We start from the raw sequence: 20,830 nt of genomic DNA on the forward strand, positions 1-20,830 counted from the left end.
AACCTGACCTTCTTCCAATGACGAAGAAGAAAGGTATTATTCATCTGCGATTTGCCTTGCAGTGTTTAGCACAAATTTGGTTTCTAAGGAAAGGCTGGCAAAGCACTGACACAGGAAAAATTATCCTTTGGTATTCTTCTTTGATGACCATAGACTGAGCAAGACTTTTGTATAGTTACTGTAGCCATGAAAACAATCACTGGACAACATTCCTAGTGGCAAAAAATATCAACCCGTAGAGAGATTTGATGAAGGTCCGCGAGTAGGACTAACAGAAATGTAACGCCACCTGGGCCAGGAGTCTCTTTACCTACTCCACATATTTGTTCAACGTCTTAAAATCCATGATGTTTCCTTGCTTCTGCTTGTTTTGGTAAACGCCAATCTGAGGCAGAATATAAGTTTTTTGTGATTATGTGTGTCTTCAAAAGGTGATTATTTCTATTCACTTTCAAATCAGTCTGGAGTTCGAGGATGACGTTTTGGTGATATGAGACACACAGGTGCTTAGTAAATGTAGAAAGGAAGGCAGGAAGGGCAGACTGCTGGAGGGAGGAAGGAAAAGTGGGGGGCGAGCCCACACTTGGGCCTCAGATTCATCCTGCATAGAGTCCAACAGGTCCTGCCAGGAACCATCTGAATAACCTGGTCGCATCCATTGACTTCGAACTCTTGAGTTTGCTCACTTTAAAATGAGATAATACCTACTTTTTAGGGTTTTTGAGAGGCTAAATGAGTGAATGGATGTAAATGTCTGACACAGACCAACTCGATTCATTTTCGTTTTTTAATGAATAATAATTATGGCTTCCAGTGATTATCTTTGATAAAGCTCTTGTCTGTTTATCTTCTGGACTTTAAACAGCGTCTCCATGAATTCATATGGTTTCCTCCAGACAGGGAGAGCCACACACACTGACATTCCTCAGCAGCACAGGCAGCCGTCGACGGCACCTTCTCGGGGATGCCCTGTGGTGCTGCTCCCCTGCAGCCGCCCTTATGTGCAAGTTTCCACTCTTGCTAGGGGCTCTCAGGCTTCAGTCATAATTCTCACCTAACCGATGTTCTCTTCGCAGAACAGAGGGTCAGGTTCTCCTTACCTTGTGTGCACATATTCTCTTCTTCAAGGAGAGAGAGCGTATTTGCCTGAGAATGGGGCCTCTGTTAGCCCATCTTCCTAGGGAGTTTACCTGTGGCAGAAGAGACACGACCTAGCAAGGCAGAGAGGGGCAATCTGGCTGGTGGGCTGACGCCTGCGCATTTAGGGACATTGTTGGTGTTTCTTAACTCCTTGGTAAATAACATTGTTCTACAAACTAAGAGACTCTCATTTTACCCCTTTTAGAGATAATGCAATTTTTTTCCCCCAGGGTTAGGTTTCCTCAGAATGAGAGTGTATTTTATAAAAATGTTTGCCATGAGGTAGAGTAATAATAAAGCCACGAAGCATTGAATCCGGCTAATGAGTAATACTGGAGACTGGATGGAAGACAGAGCAACAGTCGATACGCATAGATAACGTGGGAGACGTGGGAGGAGGCGTGCTGTGCGAGGTCCAGCAGCGCCTCCCCTGACAGTCCCCTCCCTTTCTCTGCAGGGCAGGTGAGGGGAGAAGGGTCACAGCGTGTCACACCTCCATGGGGTTGACGTGGGGGCCCTCACTGTATGCTAGGCCGGGATCTAAGGGCCACATAGGATAAATCACTTAATCCTCAGGATAACTAAATTCGGAGGTAGATACTATTTTTTAGCTTCATTTACAGAAGAGGCAACTGAGGCTCAGAGAAGCTAAATAAATTTCCCAAGGTCACACCATTGGTGAGTGATAGAATTAGTAAAAAAACCCAGGCTCCAGAGCCTTCCCTCTTCCCCACGACTCTGCACTGCTTGAGGAATTAGTAGGCCTACTTGAGGATCTCCACAAGGGCACGGAGGAGTCAAACATAAATTCAGCATCTCTCTTCTCAAAGCTTTAAAAATACTTAATTTCCAGTAGGATCCAGGCACTTCTGCACTTTTCATCTCAACAAGCGCAAATGGCAGTATGCGCTGTAGGGTGGCTTGGCATTTTCCCTAAAGCGACCTCTGCCCTCTAGTAGAACAGCACCCAGTTCCTAGACAGGTTCTCCAGAAGAAGTCCCTGACGTGGAGTTGGGCATGCAGGTTATTTATTAGGGATCCCTGATGAAGGAGAATGGATACAGGAGAGGTCAGATTGCAATGTAGGCCTCAGGCCTCCGCCAACCACATGTGGCCTGGTGAGCACATATGGTCTCTCAGCATTGGCCTGTGGTGGGCTGAAAGGGCAGGACTTTTACACCCCTGCCACCACCACTCAGTGGATGTGGGACACCCCAGGGACAGGGTATCCCCCTGCCTAAGAGAGCTCTTTGTAGCCCAGGCAGACTCTGAAGGAGCTGACAGCATTCCTAGTCACCGAGGCAATGACATATCTTGTCTACACAAGTTGACCACAGGAGTTACTCCTGTTTCATCAGTAGGTTGGTTTACTTTGCAGGATCCATTACTGCTGCGTGCCATTGCTGCCCAGAGTTGGCTCTGGCCATTGACCATCTCAGCTGCACAGTGCATAAAACCTCTCGCCATTTCCTTTCTTTCAGGTTGGAAAGCTTATCCAAGAAGCAGCTGGAAGAAGTAATTTGAAGCGAGTAACTCTGGAACTTGGAGGGAAAAGTCCCAATATTATTTTTGCAGATGCTGATTGTAAGTGAACCACAGGTTTCATGTATGTCCTGGCATACTGCTCTTCCGTGCTCTCCCGTACCTCCACTTTTGACAGGATACTAAGAAAAAGATCTTTGAAACTAAAGGGTCACTCAAGAAGAAGAATCTGGATCTCCCTTCTAAGGAGAAAATAGTTTAAAATTGGGAAAGAGCACTTATCAATTGGCAACCGAATAGAGTTTGTTTTCTAGATGCTAATTAGCCAGTTTGACTTTATAGATCAGGATCGAAAAGGTAAAGGTTTGGGCAGTGCTGTATAGTGGAAAGACCAGGGCTGTGAGCCTCTGAACACCTGAAATACAATCTCTCTCACCGGACTCAAGAAATTAGAAACTTCTCAAGTGTGCCTGGTGGCTTTGTAGATCATTAAAAAAATTCTGCTTCACTAGCCCTGCCAACATTTTCCCAAACCCACACCCCCTTCTCGGTTTAGTCATCCCAACACTTTTTTGTTGCTCCCACGACTTGCAGTCAGGATGACAACACACTATGGTCAGTTCTGTCTGAATAGACCTAAATTGGAGGTGATTATACCTTGGCAATAGGATTTCACGGAGACTCGGAACAGTAACCTAGGAAACCCCATGTCTCCAGGCAGGATGCTGTCTAGTTCACTCTGCACAAGTGTGGTCTCTCTGTTTTGAAAAACTTTCCAGGGAATTAAATTCCAAAATCTCTTTAAGTCCTCCTTTTTCTTTTCCACATCCTGCTTCCCCAATTTCACCACTAGAGACAACAGAAAGCAAATTGCTTGACTTGCAGCCCCCGCTTGGAATTTGCAAAGAGTTCAGCTTCAGCTTTACACTAGTTGTCAAAGGGAACAGCATGCTTATACGGAAAGTCCTCTTGAAGAGGCACTTCAGTGACATGATGTTGATGGATTCAACCAGTCGTTTAGCAACTAGCACAACCTGACTTATTAATACTATCTTGAAGTATAAGAGATGAAAACAAAAGCGTTATTGTGTGATATTATACATTTCCATGTAAATATAGAGGAAATTTAATGTCTTTAAGAAGATCCATTGCTATTATAGCTTCATTTACCAAAATACTCATTAAACATAACAGCCACAAGGCCCCATAGGTTAGGGGTTGCAAACTGGCAGTCCACAGGCCAAATGAAGGATATAACTATATTTACCTGTCTAGATATTACACAGTGCTTAAGAAAACAAAAAACTACATTAAAATATCTGTTTTTTTTTAAATTGGAAATCTGGCCACCTTGGGCCTATATTCATGCATCGCAAGAGCCGCATGTAGCAGCTTCCCTTCCGAGTCTCCATCACATTGGTTTACTGCCTAGAAGATTCCTACCATGGCATCACCTGTGCAGCCCGCTTGAGTACCGGGGTGTGAGACTCCTGGTATAGATGATGTAGTCCAGTCCTTCTTTTTACAGCAGAAGAAAGGGACTCAAAGAAGTGAAGTTGTCCAAGTTAACAAAACAAGTAACGTCGGGATCTAGTTAGAACTAGAACGAAGTTGCGTTCTCAATCTAGTGTTTTTTACTCTGCTACTCACTGCTGTGCTCTGCAGTGAGCATGACATTATCCCAGGGCTTTACAGAGGGGAGGGAGGTGGCTTCGTAGACAGGCCCCTCGCAGGTGAAGCAGTGCTGAGGACGTGGCTGTTTCCTCTTGTAGTGGACTACGCCGTGGAGCAGGCTCACCAGGGTGTGTTCTTCAACCAAGGCCAGTGCTGCACTGCGGGCTCTCGCATCTTTGTGGAGGAGTCCATCTACGAGGAGTTCGTGAGAAGAAGCGTGGAGCGGGCCAAGAGGCGCATAGTGGGGAGTCCCTTTGACCCCACCACTGAGCAGGGGCCCCAGGTAGAGAAATCACAAATGTTCTCTTTCTTTCTTTACTCACTCTCATGGGACCCAGTGAAATGCCATCTTCCTTTTCCTGCTGCCTCCTCACTCTTCTACCTCATCTTCATGGCTGGAAATGTAGCCAGTGAAGCGTTGCTTATGTCTTACGATACTCTTTCCATTTCTAAATTTTATCTCTGAAAAACTAAAGGATTAGCGTTTCCTTAAGGATACCCTGAGCTTTGGTGGGGGTAAGTTGGAGTCTCTCAACTCTCAAGAATGACCTAAGCATGATAAGATGGATCTTGATATTAGAACTCAGTCCCAGTCCTAACCCCTCGACTTCAAACATCCCTACAGATGCCACAGCCAAGGAGGCTGGGCATCTCTGATTCTCAGAAACCATTTATCCTTTTTCCAGCTGCAAAGGATTCTCTCCATCAGCCTGACCTACTCTGAGGAGATCCTTTGTAGATTGTAAATGTGTAGGAAATGAAGGGCTGTCTACTTTTCCTTCTGCCATGTGATTATCTCTTCCTCTGAATGCTCCATGCACTGTGGTGGGATGGGGAGAGCAATAAAAGTCCCCGCAGCCTGCACCCTTTACCGCTGCAGATTCTCCACAATCATCAAGGTATATTTGCAGATGGAATTCTGGTTTTAAACTATAGATAGAATTTGAGAATTTTTAAAGGAATACGTGGACCAGATCTCATCTGGATCACTAGAGCACGGGTTTTCCTTATAAGAAAACAACAGCTTCTAGGTTTTGGGGCCACTTGAGAGAAGACTGATGGTCTAGCTGAGCATTTCAAACTCAGGTGAATGTAGGTTTTCATATTATTTATCATCATAATTGAGTGATAACTCTATAACTTTTGGGAAGCAAAAGTTATTTTATGGACTAAGAAGCTAGTCCTCCTCACTCTTTAAATTTAATCCTTTCCTCTAATGGTGTAAAAATAGTTCCAGTAAACATTTAACCCAGAAGAATTTAATGTATAATAGTACCATATAAGGTGGTTGTGTGTTAGCTCATCTACCGTTTTTATATTTTTAGTATTGGTACAACTTGCTAAACTCTTCACTTGGCTATAGAAGTCAAATTTCCCCCATACAGTGAGTAATCAATTCACTAGCGTTTCCATTATTTAGAAACGTTGCCGAAATCTTCAACTGGTGTTTCTGATTTGGCGGTATCATCAGAGCAGTTCATTTATTGGAATTCTATTTTTGAACCATACAAAATTACCATTTTTCATAGGTCAAAACTGTTTAAATAACAGCAGTTCCATATGATTTGACTTGGTATGACGAAGCTTTGAAAAAAATCACAAACGAGAGGTTCTTGAGAACATGCTTATTTCCATTTTCACAGAGGATTTTACTTGGAGTCATTAGGCAATTTTTTCTGTAGATTGATAAGAAGCAGTACAACAAGATCCTGGAACTCATCCAGAGCGGTGTGGCCGAGGGCGCCAAACTGGAATGTGGAGGCAAAGGGCTGGGCCGGAAGGGGTTCTTCATTGAGCCCACAGTGTTCTCCAACGTCACGGATGACATGCGGATTGCCAAGGAGGAGGTATCGCACACAGGGTTCTAACACAAGCCACATCCTTCTCAGGATGGTTTCCAGAGCACTTCTAGTAGATGATATTAGAGTTTAGGGTCTTTCTGTGTTGTATACATGGTACGATAGCAGTTAATATGACTATGAAAGTGTCAGTCTCAAGAAAAATGTTAAACAAAAAGGCAAGGAAGCTTGCTGGAGGCCAGGAGACAGGCTGCATGACTGCAGTTGTGGAGCCAACAGAACAGTCGTAATAGTCAATCATTAGGTCACCAGGCTGTTGACCAGGAAAGGGAAAGCCTCCGAGCTGCCTCACATTTATGCAGGACGGGAAACAGTTGCAGGTCAGCCTGTAATCCAGGGCAGTACTTCCTCAGGTCTGGAGCAGTGCCGGGGCTCAAGAAGATGCAGCTTTAGTACACGCAGTGATGCCACGGAGGGTGGGGTGGAGTGTTAAACTCTAAGGAGGACAGACTCTTGCATAATCTTATTCTGGGAAAGTTTGGGATATTTTACAGTTTTGTGCTGCTAAACTTAAACATCATTTCAATAAGGAAGGCAGGGAACACTTGCTTTGAAATGTGGCAAGCAAGTAAAGGAATGGCAACCATGTTGGGTCCAACTATTTTGTTGCAGATCTTTGGTCCTGTTCAGGAAATTCTGAGGTTTAAGACGATGGATGAAGTTATTGAAAGAGCCAATAATTCCGACTTTGGACTCGTTGCTGCCGTCTTTACCAACGACATCAACAAGGCCCTCACAGTGTCCTCTGCCATGCAAGCTGGAACTGTTTGGTAAGATCGGAGTCTGTGGCGTCATTGTGGCCACCACCCCTTCCGCTGGTGGTGTAGGGGCCTTGTAATTCTCCAGAGCCTGGGGAAATGCACACATATCTTTTGAAAGGATGGGAAAGACCGAAGGCAACCAACTTCACCCTGAGAGGGAACACCATCTTTACTGGTTAGATCAGGAATCCAAGTGAATCTTAAATGATACATTTTTCATCTTGAAAGTAAAAATAAAACTTGGAAATAAAAATGACACCTATAAAAAGGAGTATCATGCCAGTGGGATTATTTCTGTGCCAGCTGAATCCACACTAACAGTACTGTTTTCTTCTTTCAGGATCAATTGTTACAATGCCTTAAATGCCCAGAGCCCTTTTGGGGGATTCAAGATGTCTGGAAATGGGAGAGAAATGTAAGTGTCCAAAGTTGTGGCTGCCTGCAGAGAAACAGGGATTGCAAATAGCAGCACAGAGGAATCCTCACAAAATTAGTTCATTCTCTTCCTCGCATCCATTCATTAAACAACCATTTGGTTGAGCACATACTACTATATGCTAATCCATTCTACATGTTACAGAGATGAATAAGCACAATTCTTTTACCTTAGGAGGGAATGGAGAAAAATGAACATACCAGTAATTCCGTACAATAAGCGCTGTTAGAAATATGTCAAACATCTTGTACATAAAGGAACAATCAATTCATTTCGCCTGATGGGGACAGACAAGACTTCACAGAGGAAATAACATTTCAGTTTTGTAGGAGCAGGCATCCCAGGCAGAGGGAATAACAAGAAAAAAGGCATGAAGGCACAGCAAATACAGAAAGATCGGGGGACAAAACAGAGTTTGGTGTGTTTAAAACAAGTCACCAGCTGCCAGCCCAGGGACAAATCTGGCCTACAGGAATGTTTTGTGTTGCCTCACAGTATTTAAAAATCTTTACCTGCCATTCAAAAACAAGGAGGCTTTACATAAAATCTAGATTCCGTGCTTATTTTCATCCCCCCAGAGCAAAATTGCTACCATGGTGAGCTCTGCAGCCCGCCATCTTCCCCACCTATCCTATAGCTTCTGGGACCTGAATACTGGTTGTCATTCATTTAACACAGACCTGATTCACGCACTTAGGTCACCTGCTCGTCACCGATAGGTTCTTTGAGTCTGGGAATGAAGGGTTGGGGCATATGGTAAATGAGGGGTTTAAACCCCGTCTCAAAGGGCTCTCCTAGGGCATTCTGTGGGCGCTAAGGAGATCCCAGAGGTTTCAAGGCCCAGATTCCTGGCACATAGAGGATGTTTTGGCAGAGATTACAGGAAGAAGAGCACTAGGAGGGTTTGCAGTAACACTAATAGATAGCATTAATGAAATGCCCAATCTGTGTATGGCTTTATGCTACCTTCTCTCCTAACATTGTCTCATTTGATTTTCACAATGATTCTATGGGATAGATACACTTATTTTTATATTCCAGGTGGTTTAGATGAGAAACTAAGGGTCAAAGGGATTAAGTAGCTTGCCCAAGTCACACAGCCAGTAAATGGCAGATCGGAGATTTGAACCTAGGTTTCAGTGGCTGCAGATCACTTACCAGTAGTTCTCGTTAGATTCAGGTAGGGAGGCCTGGGGGCCAGGTGTAAGGGTCTGCAGGGACAGGATCAGGGCAGAGTCCTGCCATGCAAAGGGCCTGAAACATGGGACTGTAGCAGAGGAAAACTGAACTCGAGGGATTTTACTTGTAGGCTTTATATGTAAATAGATTTTTTGAGTGGCATTCAGAGGATGAATGGGAGCCAGGGTCTTCCTAAGGTGATGCCCGCCCACCAGATCCAAAAAAAAATAAAAAAATTTTCCTTCGTTTTGAAAGGAGCTGGATCCATGCTTTCTAAATTCTCTGACTCACAAGAGGAAATACCTTCCATGCACATTCCCTCTGCCATTGTTGAATGCATCTTTTTTTTTTTTCTCCCAGAAAATGCTTAGTTCACAATCAGTCTGCTACCAAGTGCTGAGCATGTACTACGTGCAAAACGGGATGCTTGGTCTGTGGGTGCAGGTGTGGCTCATTAAGCTACTTAAATTTTTGTTGGAGAAATGAAATATCCACCTGGAAAGAATCAGAAGAATCCCAGAAAAGATTGCTAAATGATAGAGGAGGTGAGGGATGGGAGACATTACTGCGAGCTGGAGAAGTCCGGGAAACCTTTAGGTGTGATCTGGTGCAGGGATTTGCATTGGTCTTTAAAGGAAAGGAATATTTGGGTAAATAGAGGGGAATGTTTTCTCAGGATTGGTGGGCAAAGCAAGGTGGCAGTGGGAGAGGGAGAATACGGCATTGTGGGAGAGAGAAGTGTGGGGTTTGAGGGAAATATAAGACTAGCACAGAAGGTTTACATGCTTCAGATACTTTAGCGGGACATTTGTAGCCCCTAGCCATTAAACCACAATGTAGGTATAGCTTTGAGGTGAAGGGCAGCGTCTCTAGAATCACACTATTCAGATATGTATCCTGGCTTTAGCACTTAATACCTGTGCAGCCTTGGGCAAATCGCTTAATCTTACTAAGCCTCAGTTTCCTCATCTATAAAATGGGAATAATTTTAGTACCTACCCCAGAGGGTTGCTGTGAGGATTAAATGTTAGGATTAAGTATACCAACAGAGTGTCTCGCAAACCCTCAGAAAACGTTAGCTGCTGTCATCATTACTGATCCTTTTCTTAATAAACATGTTACTTTAGAAGTATGGCAGGATTTTTCCCAACTTCCATCTCGTATCACCAATTTATGTTCTGCCTTTTGCTTCACCCTTTGTGTCTGGCCTTCAGTACCTCTCCCTTGCTTTACAGCCAGAACTCATAACTAGTCTGGATCCTCTTTGCTCAGGTATTGGTATTCCTGAGCTTTTGTGAAGTCTTCCTGAACTCCAGGTATCGCTTCCTACCTTGTACATGGTCTTCACTTTCTGCTTCCACTCGTCAGGCTGCATTCAACTTTTTAGTTCATTTCCTCCTTCCGTGTGTGTGCCCCCCCGCCCCGTCTCTGAGAGGTGGGAGCGATCACTGTTCTGGGAATGCTGCTCATGTGGACTGTTTTGTTACAGATCATGAACAGGGTGAATCATGAGTATCAAATGCACTTGTGATCAAGCATCTCTGGTTGTTGGCTCCTAATCCCAGGCTCGCCCTGGGCCCTCATCATGGTCAAGCTTCCTGCCAGGATTCAGGCTGTGACACTGTCCGGGTCCAGTCTGTTCCTATCAGAAACATTCCCCTTGGCTATGTCAGAACCACACAGAACAGTGTGGCCCAAGATATTGAAGAACAGCTCTCCCGATTCATCTTGTGGGTCCTACAATAACTGGGCCTTCCCAGTGCAGTTAAAAAATAGTTAAGAAACAGTGCTCTTTGACAAGACTCACTTCATCTTGTCTAAACGATATGCTTCTTTGTCCCCACTTAGCTCTAAAACATATTTTCTCTTCTTTAAATGACCTAGAGTGGTAGGAAACGCTTCCTAGAAAAGAACCTGCCCTCTAACAGTCCTAGAAATTCCACGTAACCCTGCGTGTGGACAGAATTGTTCGTCTCATGGCCTGCAAACTCCATGCAGCTTTGGTCCCTGACATCTCCTTGCCCATCTCTAAGAGGAACAGAGACAGGAAATAGCACTTTCTGGAAACAAGCTCCAAGGAGGGTGGGGGAGCCTCTGAGTTCTCCCCCACAGAGAGCTGTGGAGAGGGCTGCCCTCTACAGGTTACCTGAAGGGCTGGCCTCTAACGCCCAGGGTCAGAGCCTTGTGCTGAGATTGTCTCCGTTCTGCCTGTGCAGCTAATTTCATCTGTTTCACTTTCCCCATCCTTTTCCTTACTTCCTCACTTAAGCTCCTCTGAGACAAGGGGTCATAGAGCCCACGCTATAAAATATGTGTCACAAACCAGGGAATGGAAAGAAAGCTGTGAACCTTCACATTTTAAAAATGAAGGACAAAAGCTTTGATGATGAGAAGTATAATTAGGATGCTCTAAATGAGGGCAGGTTAGTGTGCACGCACAGGTGTGTTGTGCGTGTATGCGCATGCCTAGCTGGCCTGTGCACAGAAAGTCACCTGCAGCCTGGGGGGTCGGGGTGGGAGGCGGGGCTTGCTAACCATGCCTATCTGGGGACCCCCTCTCAGATTCTGATTTAGTAGACCTGGGCTATGGCCCAGGATCTGCATTTTTAACAAGCTTTTGGAATGATGCTAATGCAGGTGGTCTGGGGACCCTACTCTGAGAAATGCTGCTGTAAGTCAAAGAAAAAGGCAGGGAAATATATACATCCTCAACAGAAATCCCTGTTTATTTCATGGGTGAGTCGGACTTATTTCCCAAAATGGCTGGCTGAGGGATACCAAAATCTAACATCCTACCTTATCTGTAGGTGTGTCAAATTTGGTTCATCTTAGGGACTATAACCTAGTCTGGCTAGGGGTCTGAGCTTCTAAATGTGCCTGTTCCCTGACACACTATCCAGCTATGAAGGTGACCACACAGAGATGGGAGCTTGTCAATAACAATATGTCTGACTTTTGTGCAGCAGTGGGGTTCTTCCTTGACTGTGGAACTGTGTGTGCCACAGAATTTAACTGGATTAAGTAGAATTTAAGTAGATTGAGAGAAAGACCCTGGAATGAGATGGCAAAATGGCTGAAGAATCTGAACTTCAAGGCTTTCAGAGATCTTACGGCAGTATTTCTCAAAGGGTGGGCCAAATAACCACCTGTATCAAAGTCTGTTGGGCTCCTTCCCAGACCTACTGAAACAGAATCTTTGGTGGGGGGTGGTCAGTAATCTTCTTGGGTGACACGATGTATGCTGAGGTTCAGGAATTACTGCCTGAGAGATGCCCAGGTACCTGGAGGATGGAAGTGACTCGCTGAGGTCATACAACCGATTGAAGGCAGAGCTGAGTTGGCATGCCTGTCTGCTAATCCTCCGTTCCAGTGTGTTTTCTGTGCTCTGTGCATTGCCCTACGACCTCTCACTGGCTTTCTTTGATGCCGTAGGCCCATGGGCATTACTTCTTTTTATGGCAGATTTGCGTTTACTCCTTTGTCTTGGAGCTAGGCTGTATGTGCACCATGGCAGCAGAGGGCTACCTGGGACCCAGATGGGGCACACCTCCAGTCCAGCAGGATTTTCCATTGCTTTGTGCACCCAGATTACGGGCTCCAACCGTATTGCTTTCTGTAGACTTCTGACCCTGTGGACTTCCTTGCATTGCTCCCAACCTAGTCAGAGATCTGAGCAGGAGGAAAGTAGTTCAGGGTCTGCCCTAAGTACACGCACAAGCCAGGAAACAAGAAGGGAGCGACCTCGCTTCAAACAGGAGGCAGATGATGTCCATGATGAAGAGACATTCAGAATTACCCAAGGGCAGGAAAAAGTCCAGAGAGAGCCAGAGCTGAGCTGGTAATAAAGACACCCAGAGCCTGAATGGGCTGATGAGGAAACTATAACTGAGTGGGGCAGTCCCAAGTTTGTTCTTCTCATTCCTACAAAGTGGCCAACGCAGAAAACCAAGCAGCACGCTCACCCCAATCTCTCCTGGGGACAGTGGGCATGTCCACTCTGGTGCCCTTGGTGCTCAGAGGACCTGTTGGCAAAGGGTTGGAGCCTTGTGTAGGGATGTGAGGATTCCAGGAAGGAAACAAAATGAATCCTTTACAGCAGGTCTCCACTGGAAAGCCCCGTTACGGTAACTTCGTAGCTTTGATACAGGACTGTTGCTTTTGTTTTTTTAAAGTTTATTGAAATGACAGTTGTTAGTAAAGTTACATAGATTTCAGGTGTACAATTCTGTATTACATCATCTATAAATCCCATTGTGTGTTCACCACCCAGAGTCAGTTCTCCTTCCATCATCATATATTTGATCCCCTTTACCCTCATCTCCCACCCCCCTCCCCCCTTACCCTCTGGTAACCACTAAACTATTGTCTGTGTCTATGAGTTTTTGTGTCTCATTTGTTTGTCTTGTTCTTTTGTTGTTTTTGGTTTACATATCAGGTATCAGTGAAATCATATGGTTCTCTGCTTTTCCTGTGTGACTTATTTCGCTTAGCATTATAATCTTAAGATCCATCCATGTTGTCACAAATGGTCCTGTTTCATCTTTCCTTACTGCCGAATAGTATTCCATGGTGTATATATACCACAACTTCTTTATCCATTCATCTGTCGAAGGACATTTTGGTTGTTTCCATGTCTTGGCCATCGTAAACAAAGCTGCAATGAACGTTGGAGCACACATGTCTCTATGTATAAATGTTTTCAGATTTTTTTGGTAGATACCCAGGAGAGGGATTGCTGGGTCATATGGTAATTCTATTCGTAATTTTTGGAGGAACCTCCACACTGCCTTCCATAGCGGCTGCACCAGCACCAGTCTGCATTCCCACCAACAGTGTATGAGGGTTCCTTTTTCTCCACAGCCTCTACAACACTTGTTACTATTTGTCTTGTTGATGATAGCCATTCTGACTGGGGTGAGGTGATATCTCATTGTGGTTTTTATTTGCATTTCTCTGATTAGTGATGTTGAGCATTTTTTTCATGTCTATTTGCCATTTGTATGTCCTCTTTGGAGAAATGTCTCTTCAGGTCCTCTGCCCATTTTTCAATTGGGTTGTTTGTTTTTTTGTTGTTGAGTTTCATGAGTTCCTTGTATATTTTGGATAGTAGCCCCTTGTCGGAGGCACTGTTTACAAAAATCTTCTCCCATTCAGTTAGTTGCCTCTTTATTTTGTCGATGGTTTCTTTTGCTGTGCAGAAGCTTTTAAGTTTGATATAGTCCCATTCATTTATTTCAGCTTTTACTTCCCTTGCCTTTGGAGTCAAGTTCATAAAACACTCTTTGAACCCAAGGTCCATAAGTTTAGTAAGGACTGTTTTTAAAGACAGCCTTTCTTTATCGTTTCTTGAAATACATCTCTAAGTGTTCTTTCACTTTTCTTCTAGCAGAGATGGTGTGTCCACAGGGTAGAACTAGGGAATTGGGGGTGGGAAGAAGCCTGTCTCCCTCCCTCTCTTCCCCAGTTATCACATGCCCTCTTTTAGCCTGATGCTACACACTCAGTTTGGTGGAGGGCTGAAAGCGAGATCAGTCGGGTCCAAGTCTGTGGGGGAGACAGATGCTAAAGCCGCCTTCCCGCTGTGACAGTGCTGTGACAGTAAAGACGGGTGCTCTGTGAACACAGGAGGGGGAGCTGCTGCTGCTGAGAGTGTCGGGAAGAACGTCACAGAGGGGTGACTCTAAAAAGAATAGAAAGGAAAAACATATAAGTACTTTAAAGAAAAAAATAGAACAGGCTTGATTTTATGATGAAATAGAGAAAAGAAAAAGGCAATTAAAAAGGTAAAAGTGAGAAGGGACTAGGGAAGGAAAATGAAGAAAAGGAGCTCTGTAGTAACGAGGCTTTACTACACCCCAGCATCCTTAAAGCAGCAGTTTGAAAACACCTCTGCGCGAGTCCAGAGGGCGGGGAAGGGCTGCCTCAGCCTCCTGTCACCCCTTAAACAGGTGACCCAGCTCCCACCCCCTCCCTCTCAGCCCAACCACCTGCAAGCTCCTCAGAGGCTGGGACCAATTATTTAGTTTCTCCTTCGCCCAACCCAACACAGTGCCGCCCCATACTAATAGCTCAACAATGTTTGTTTATTAAATGAATGACAATCCTTGATCTATGACCACAATCCCCGAGGACTCCGCGAGCCAGAAGCGGAAGTATCCAAAGGAGTCTTCTGGGGACAACTTACTACCACTTCCCGATTCTTTTTCAGTCAGTTATTTTGATTACTGTGAGGGCTATGGACAGTGTTTATTCAGGATTATGTTTTTAAGGCATTGCAGGTGATGTGTGCTCTTCCTGGTAGGCCTTTGGGGGTTCATTTCCATTTATTAAGTCTAAGGACCAATGAGGAGGAATTTAGAATACCGGACCGAGAGGGCCCTATCCTGGGAATCTCAGTGAGCGGACCAGCTCTATAGGAGAGTGTTCAGAGCACAGATGCGTCCTGGTCCAGTGACTGGAACCAGGTTTTCAAAGAGGAAAGCACACCGTGGTCCTGAGGAACCAGTGCACCTGTGGTAAAACACGGCCTCGGTGTTAGAGACCTGCTCCTGCCACTGACCGGGGTGCCCACTCAGGATCTCTGGGTGACAGCGGGCCAAGGCAAACCCTCAGGCCTCTTTCTCTGAGTAGCTGGGAACCGTTGCCTTTCTGTGCATTACTGTGAAGGCAAATCATCCTTTACCTTTAGAAACAATGACTGCTCATCAGATGACAGCTTTCCCAGCCCCTTAGAGGAAAGCTGGGCTTCAATTAGGGATTGTTCCGTGAAACACTAGGACCTGCTGTTAGTGGGTGATGAACTACACCTTCCCAGGACTCTTACCATGGGCTGCCCGGGCCCCTGGTTTCTGACGCTGCCCATTTCTGCTTTTCAGGGGAGAATTCGGTTTGCGAGAGTACTCCGAAGTTAAGACTGTGACAGTAAAGATCCCCCAGAAGAACTCCTAAGAAGGCCAAGAAGGAAGGTGAAGGCCTGCCTGCACGACCCTCCCTCTCTGCTCTCCCTGTGGGGCCTAGCTCTCAGGAACCCAAAGCTAACACTCAGTCCTTATTTAAAGATTTAGATGATAACATGTAGGCCAGGCTGGTCACTGCATAATAACTAGAGCAAACCAGCTGGGCACAGTTTCTTGGCATTCTGTAAGGGATCACCTTAATGATACCAAATATTGGGGAAGGTGGAATGAAGGTAACAGGAACAGCTATCGGCACATCAGGTGTCTCTTTCTGAAGTGAGTGGCTGAATAAGGGAGCTGTATTATTTGATGCCTTTTGTCACAAAGACTTTCCTCTTAAGGAAAGGTAGCCTTTCCATTGTCTTCATTTTCCCCCTTCCAGACTCTTCCCTGCTCACCCACTCCTCCTGCTTCTCCAAGGAGATCTCAGCTGAGCTCATTTAGGGCAGATGTTTGGGCCGGGAACAATTTTCCAACGTTTTGCAGCCGAATTACCATTTCATGTTATCCAGTTCTTCAAAGCAAAACATGACATGGTTTTAGTTAGAGCCAGACCAGACTGAAAATGCTAGGAGCTGGTACACTGCAGATATACTAGGACGTAAGAACTTGGGATATTCCTGACCCAACCTGGTTTCCTTACACCCAGAAATTCACAAGTGAAAGATCATGAAGATGGAGATGCAGAGTTCACAGCTTCTGAGCTTGCTGCATGGTTTTGGGGTGTGCGTGTGCGTGCATACATTTAATTCGTTGGTTATTCCAGAATAAGGTGGGGAGGGGGTTGTTTTTCATAGATAGGTAAGATCTTTGCCGAAGCTTCTCTTTAAAATCAACCATAAAAAAAAGTGATCTGAGTAGACTCCAGACTTTGGAAAAAGGTAATCCTGGGTGCCTTGCAGAAATAATTTTGTTTCCAGTTCTTACTAAGTGAATTTTCTGCAGATGGATCTCTAGCTTCTGCTGCCCCTCAGCCCACACTGCACCAACATTTGCTACTCCCAGTGATAAGGGTATTTACTTTGGACTGTCATGCCTTAAAATGCCCTCAATCCACTGGCAGGAACCTTGGAAAATCTGGCCAAGCCTCGAGGTTTTCCGTTTGCACAGTCCAGTGTACCCCAAATGCCGCCCTCCAGCAGACCTCCCCTGCCATGCCCAGTAGCTCGTTCACATACCATTCTTGCCTGCTGGCCTCCCACAAGGGAGGTGAGAAGCAGGCTGGTTCCTTTTCCTCCCAGCCAGGCAATCCTCTTCTGCTGTCCAGCAAACCCACCAGTATAACGTGAGCAGTCAGCTTCCTTTCCTTCTTCCCGCTTTCCAGCTGCCGAATCCAATCCAGTCTCTCACCTAGATGAAGATCATTTATTTAAAAGTACCAAACTTAACCTAGAGTATATGGAATATGGGCAACACATATATAGCCTCTGTATTTAACTGTTTCCTGCTTTCTAACCATACCAATTTTCTGTTTCTAACCCTTGTCTATTCACAATGTTCTAAAGAAATTTCTCCATGCTGTTATTTGCAAACGACAGTGCATTCAGTGGCCCGATGAGAGGTGCCACTTTTCTGAGTTTCCGTGTGAATGTCATGCTCTCCCCTTATAGCGTGTGTCCAAGTGAACGTATCCATTAACCAGCTAGTTACCTTTGAACTGCAATATAGAATGTGAAAATGAAGATTTATTTCTTTTAATTTACTTAAAAAGAAACCTCTGTGCTAGCAATAAAGCATTTATATTGTGTACTCCTTGGGATTATTTGGCTGTGTTTGTAAGTCTGTGTGTCATGCTAAGTACATTTGAGCCCTTCTCTCAGCTGCCGGGGCTTCTCTCAGCTTCACTCCCCTTTCTGGTTACTGACAGCAGCCTGGGAGGGTGTTCTAACAGAATGCCGTAAGGTAGACAAGGACCTTATTTTCTGACACTATTTGAAATCTTTGTATGCATACTGTTTTACGTGGCAAACAAATATAACCATATATGAAATGCAAGAAATGACAATTTTCATTCAAAATAACCTCCATGAGAGAGCTAAAGTATAGAGGAGTTGTTTCTAAGGCCTTGTTGTCACAAACATGGGCTGCACGATGAGTGCTCACATGGCTGACGGCATGTAGCAGTAGCTTCATTTGTATTTAGCAAGGTGAAAGGATGTCAAAGTGGCAACCTGATGCAATATTTTTGCAGCTGTGAAAAGCAAGCTGTACATGGTGACTGTCCGACCAGCTAGGGCTTGTCCCACTCTCTGTGTTCTCAGAATTGAGCTTTTGAGGAGTGGGCATCCACCCTTTAGACCTGCACATCCCCTCCTTCCAACCCTTGGAATCTCCACCCAGGTCCTGGTCCAGGGAGACAAACACAAAAGCTGATGACTTAGCCAGAGAGGAAATCAGACTTGGAGAGACGTCTTGCAGTGCTGACTGCAGTACCTTGCCCCTCAGAGGAACAAATGGAGCGTGGGAGAGTGCAGTCCCTGGGCACTGGGTTGAACTCTGAAATATAAGAGGTGGGCTCCCTGTGAATCACACTCCTGCTCAGAAATAAAATGAGGAGGAGAATGGGCGTAGGGTAATAATTTAAATGTGTTTCTGTAGAGCTTGTAGATAGCAGGAATCAGAATAAGATAAGACATAATCTGATGGTTCTTCAAAGCACTAAGTTCCTCAGACTTCATCCCTTTATGATCCTGCCATAAAAGCAAGTAAAGATGGCATTACAGATGTCATTAATGAAACCAACACAGAGACACTCATCAGTCATTTGCCGTAACTATATAGTTATGGTCTTTTTTCCTCCAAAATACGTGGTGATGACAAATGACCAATGAGTGTCTCTGTGTTATTGTCCAGTGTACCTTTTCCTCCAAAACACCCCCAATGCATTCATATTTATGATCTCATTCTTTTTCATGACATTTTAGATAATAAAGGACAAGAATATTATAGGGACCAAAGAACAGAAAGAGCGAAGGTACTAGACTGTGTAGTAAAACAGGAAGACACCCAAGAAAAGAGGATAATCAAAGAGAACTTAGTAGAATAGGTGGGTTTTGCACTGGAAGGAATGTTATTTCAATAGGCCAGGGAGCAGGAAGAAGGCATTTCTGGGAAAAGGAGTAACCTGCAAAGGCGCAAAGGTGAGGCCACGGCATCCTTATGTGACAGTAAGGAGATGGACAACAACAAGCATTACGTGCTGGTCGTTGGTCGGTTTGCAGAAGGCCTTGGGTGTCAGTCACCGTTCCATGGTCATGTAATACAAACTAGGGTGTCTCCAGTGGCTTTTGAGCTGGAGAGTGATGAAGCAGTGGTTAGAGCACACTGGTATGGAGCAGAGTGGATGGGAGGAGAAACAGCGATTATGAGATGAGTGGTTTGGTACTGGTTTGGGTCGTGGGGATGGAGAAGGAGGAAACAAACCAATGGAAAAGTCACCAGATCTTGAATGAATATGAAAGGATGAAAGGTAAATGAGTAAGTTTTCAAGCCTAGTTGAGTAAGGAAATAGCAGTGCCACAGAAGTTGAAACATGGAACAAAGATTTGAGGAAAGATCTTACCTTCAGGCTTTGGACGTGTAAATTTTGGAGTGATGGAGTGACATCCAGACAGAACTCTCTAGCAGGCATTTGGAGATAGGGGATCGGAACCTGGCTTAGGTGACTGAATTATGGCATCAACATAAGAGTGGTGGCTTTATGTCCAAAGACTGCAATAAAAACAAAACCAGAGCCAGGAGTAAGAGCCCGGCAAAAGAAATGGAGGCTGTAGTCAGAGAAACAGGAGGAAATCGCATCAGGTGTACACCACAGAAGCCAGGGGAGAGCTCAAGGAGGGCAGGCAGCACAGAGGCTGAGAGAAGGAGGATGATTTGGGGAGCCCTTGCATTAGGCGACTGTGGATTTCTCGCTTCATCTATGAAGTAGACACTGGAGGTATCTGAGTTGAGGGAGGTGTAAACAGCCACTGCCTCACGTGTGCTTTATGCCAGGAGCCAGGGGCCTTTCCCAGAGCTACCCCATGCTCAGTAACGCCATGCCATCACCAGGCCTCTCCTGAGCTGTAGTGCAGACGCATGGCCACCTCAGTACCCCTCAGAGCCCCATGGAAAGAGAGGGCATGAGCCCACAATTAACACATGCCACATTAAATTAGAAGAAAATAGAGCTGGGTTAGTTTACTGAGGTCAGGGAGGAGGAAACTAGCCTTGAAATAAGTGTTAAAGAGTGAGTAGAATTTGGAAAGGTGTAAAGAGGAGAGATAGTAAGACTTCTGGGGTAAAAAAAATCTCCATGCAGAATTTGTTCGCGCCATATTGGCTGCATTCTTGGCGGGAGTAGGGGTGCATCTGCAACCAGAACAGAAATGCTCATTGCCAGTTACATGTTTTTATATAGTCATTTATTAGTTTGCTAGGTTTTTTTGGTTGATTAATATCCCAGAAATATTTAAAGTCAGTCACAAGAATGCTTAAACTATAACAGGAACACTAAAAACAAAATCACATGAATTAAAAGTGTGAGGAGGGCCGGCCTCATGGCTCAGGCCATTGGATCGCCGTGCTCCTAACACCGAGGTGGCCGGTTCGATTCCCACGTGGACCAGTGAGCTGCGCCCTCTACAGCTAAAATTGTGAACAACGGCTCTCCCTGGAGCTGGGCTGCTGTGAGCAGCCGGAGGTCTGTGTGGGCTGCCGAGGGCTGCTGTGTGCTGCCAAGTGGCCGGCAGCCAGTGTGAGTGGCCGGCAGCCGGCGAGAGCTGCTGTGAGCCACTGTGAGCAGCCGCCAACAACCAGTGACTGACTGCCTCAGCTGGGGGGAGCACAAGGCTCACAACACCAGCGTGGGCCAGGGAGCTGTGTCCTACACAACTAGACTGAGAAACAACAGCTTGAACCGGAGTGTGGGGGGGAACGCGAAAGAGGAGGGGGAAAAGTGGGAGTAAAAGGAAGAAAAGAAAGGTGGAAACCAATGCAGCCAGAATGAGGCTGGAAAACACATTCCACAAAGTTCTGTCACTCTTCTTAGGGGTCCCTGTTCTCTGATGAGAGGAGAGCTGACACTGTGGAACAGTGATCCTAAGAAATTAATCTCTCTTCTTCCCTCCCTTCCTCTCTCTTTTTCCCTCCCTCCACAGATGTTCACTCTGCCAGACTCTGGCACAGGTGCTAGGATACAGAGCAAGCCAGGCATAGCTCCCACTTTTGTGAAGCTTGGAGTCTAATATGGTCACTCACAGCCAAGAGTCAGTGGCTTTCTTTGCTGTCTCACTGTAACTCCTTGCCAGGCACACAGACATCCAGTTGATAGAAGGATCATGTAGAACCTTTCCCACAACCTCT

At 45.3% G+C, this 20,830-nt stretch overlaps 1 protein-coding gene across 1 annotated transcript in view; it reads left to right on the plus strand.

Annotated features, from left to right (window-relative positions):
* ALDH1A2 (aldehyde dehydrogenase 1 family member A2) overlaps positions 1–17,236 on the plus strand; it is a 90,725-nt gene extending 73,489 nt beyond the window's left edge. The window contains exons 9-14 of the mRNA XM_033109258.1: positions 2,622–2,724; positions 4,395–4,579; positions 5,979–6,143; positions 6,768–6,925; positions 7,257–7,331; positions 15,407–17,236. Coding sequence (XP_032965149.1) covers positions 2,622–2,724; positions 4,395–4,579; positions 5,979–6,143; positions 6,768–6,925; positions 7,257–7,331; positions 15,407–15,479 — 759 coding nt within the window. The 3' untranslated portion in view covers positions 15,480–17,236. The remainder of the gene's footprint in view (positions 1–2,621; positions 2,725–4,394; positions 4,580–5,978; positions 6,144–6,767; positions 6,926–7,256; positions 7,332–15,406) is intronic.
* Positions 17,237–20,830: the final 3,594 nt, after the last annotated feature.

Source organism: Rhinolophus ferrumequinum, chromosome 6, assembly GCF_004115265.2.
Source record: "Rhinolophus ferrumequinum isolate MPI-CBG mRhiFer1 chromosome 6, mRhiFer1_v1.p, whole genome shotgun sequence".
In the NCBI taxonomy this organism is placed as follows: domain Eukaryota; kingdom Metazoa; phylum Chordata; class Mammalia; order Chiroptera; family Rhinolophidae; genus Rhinolophus; species Rhinolophus ferrumequinum.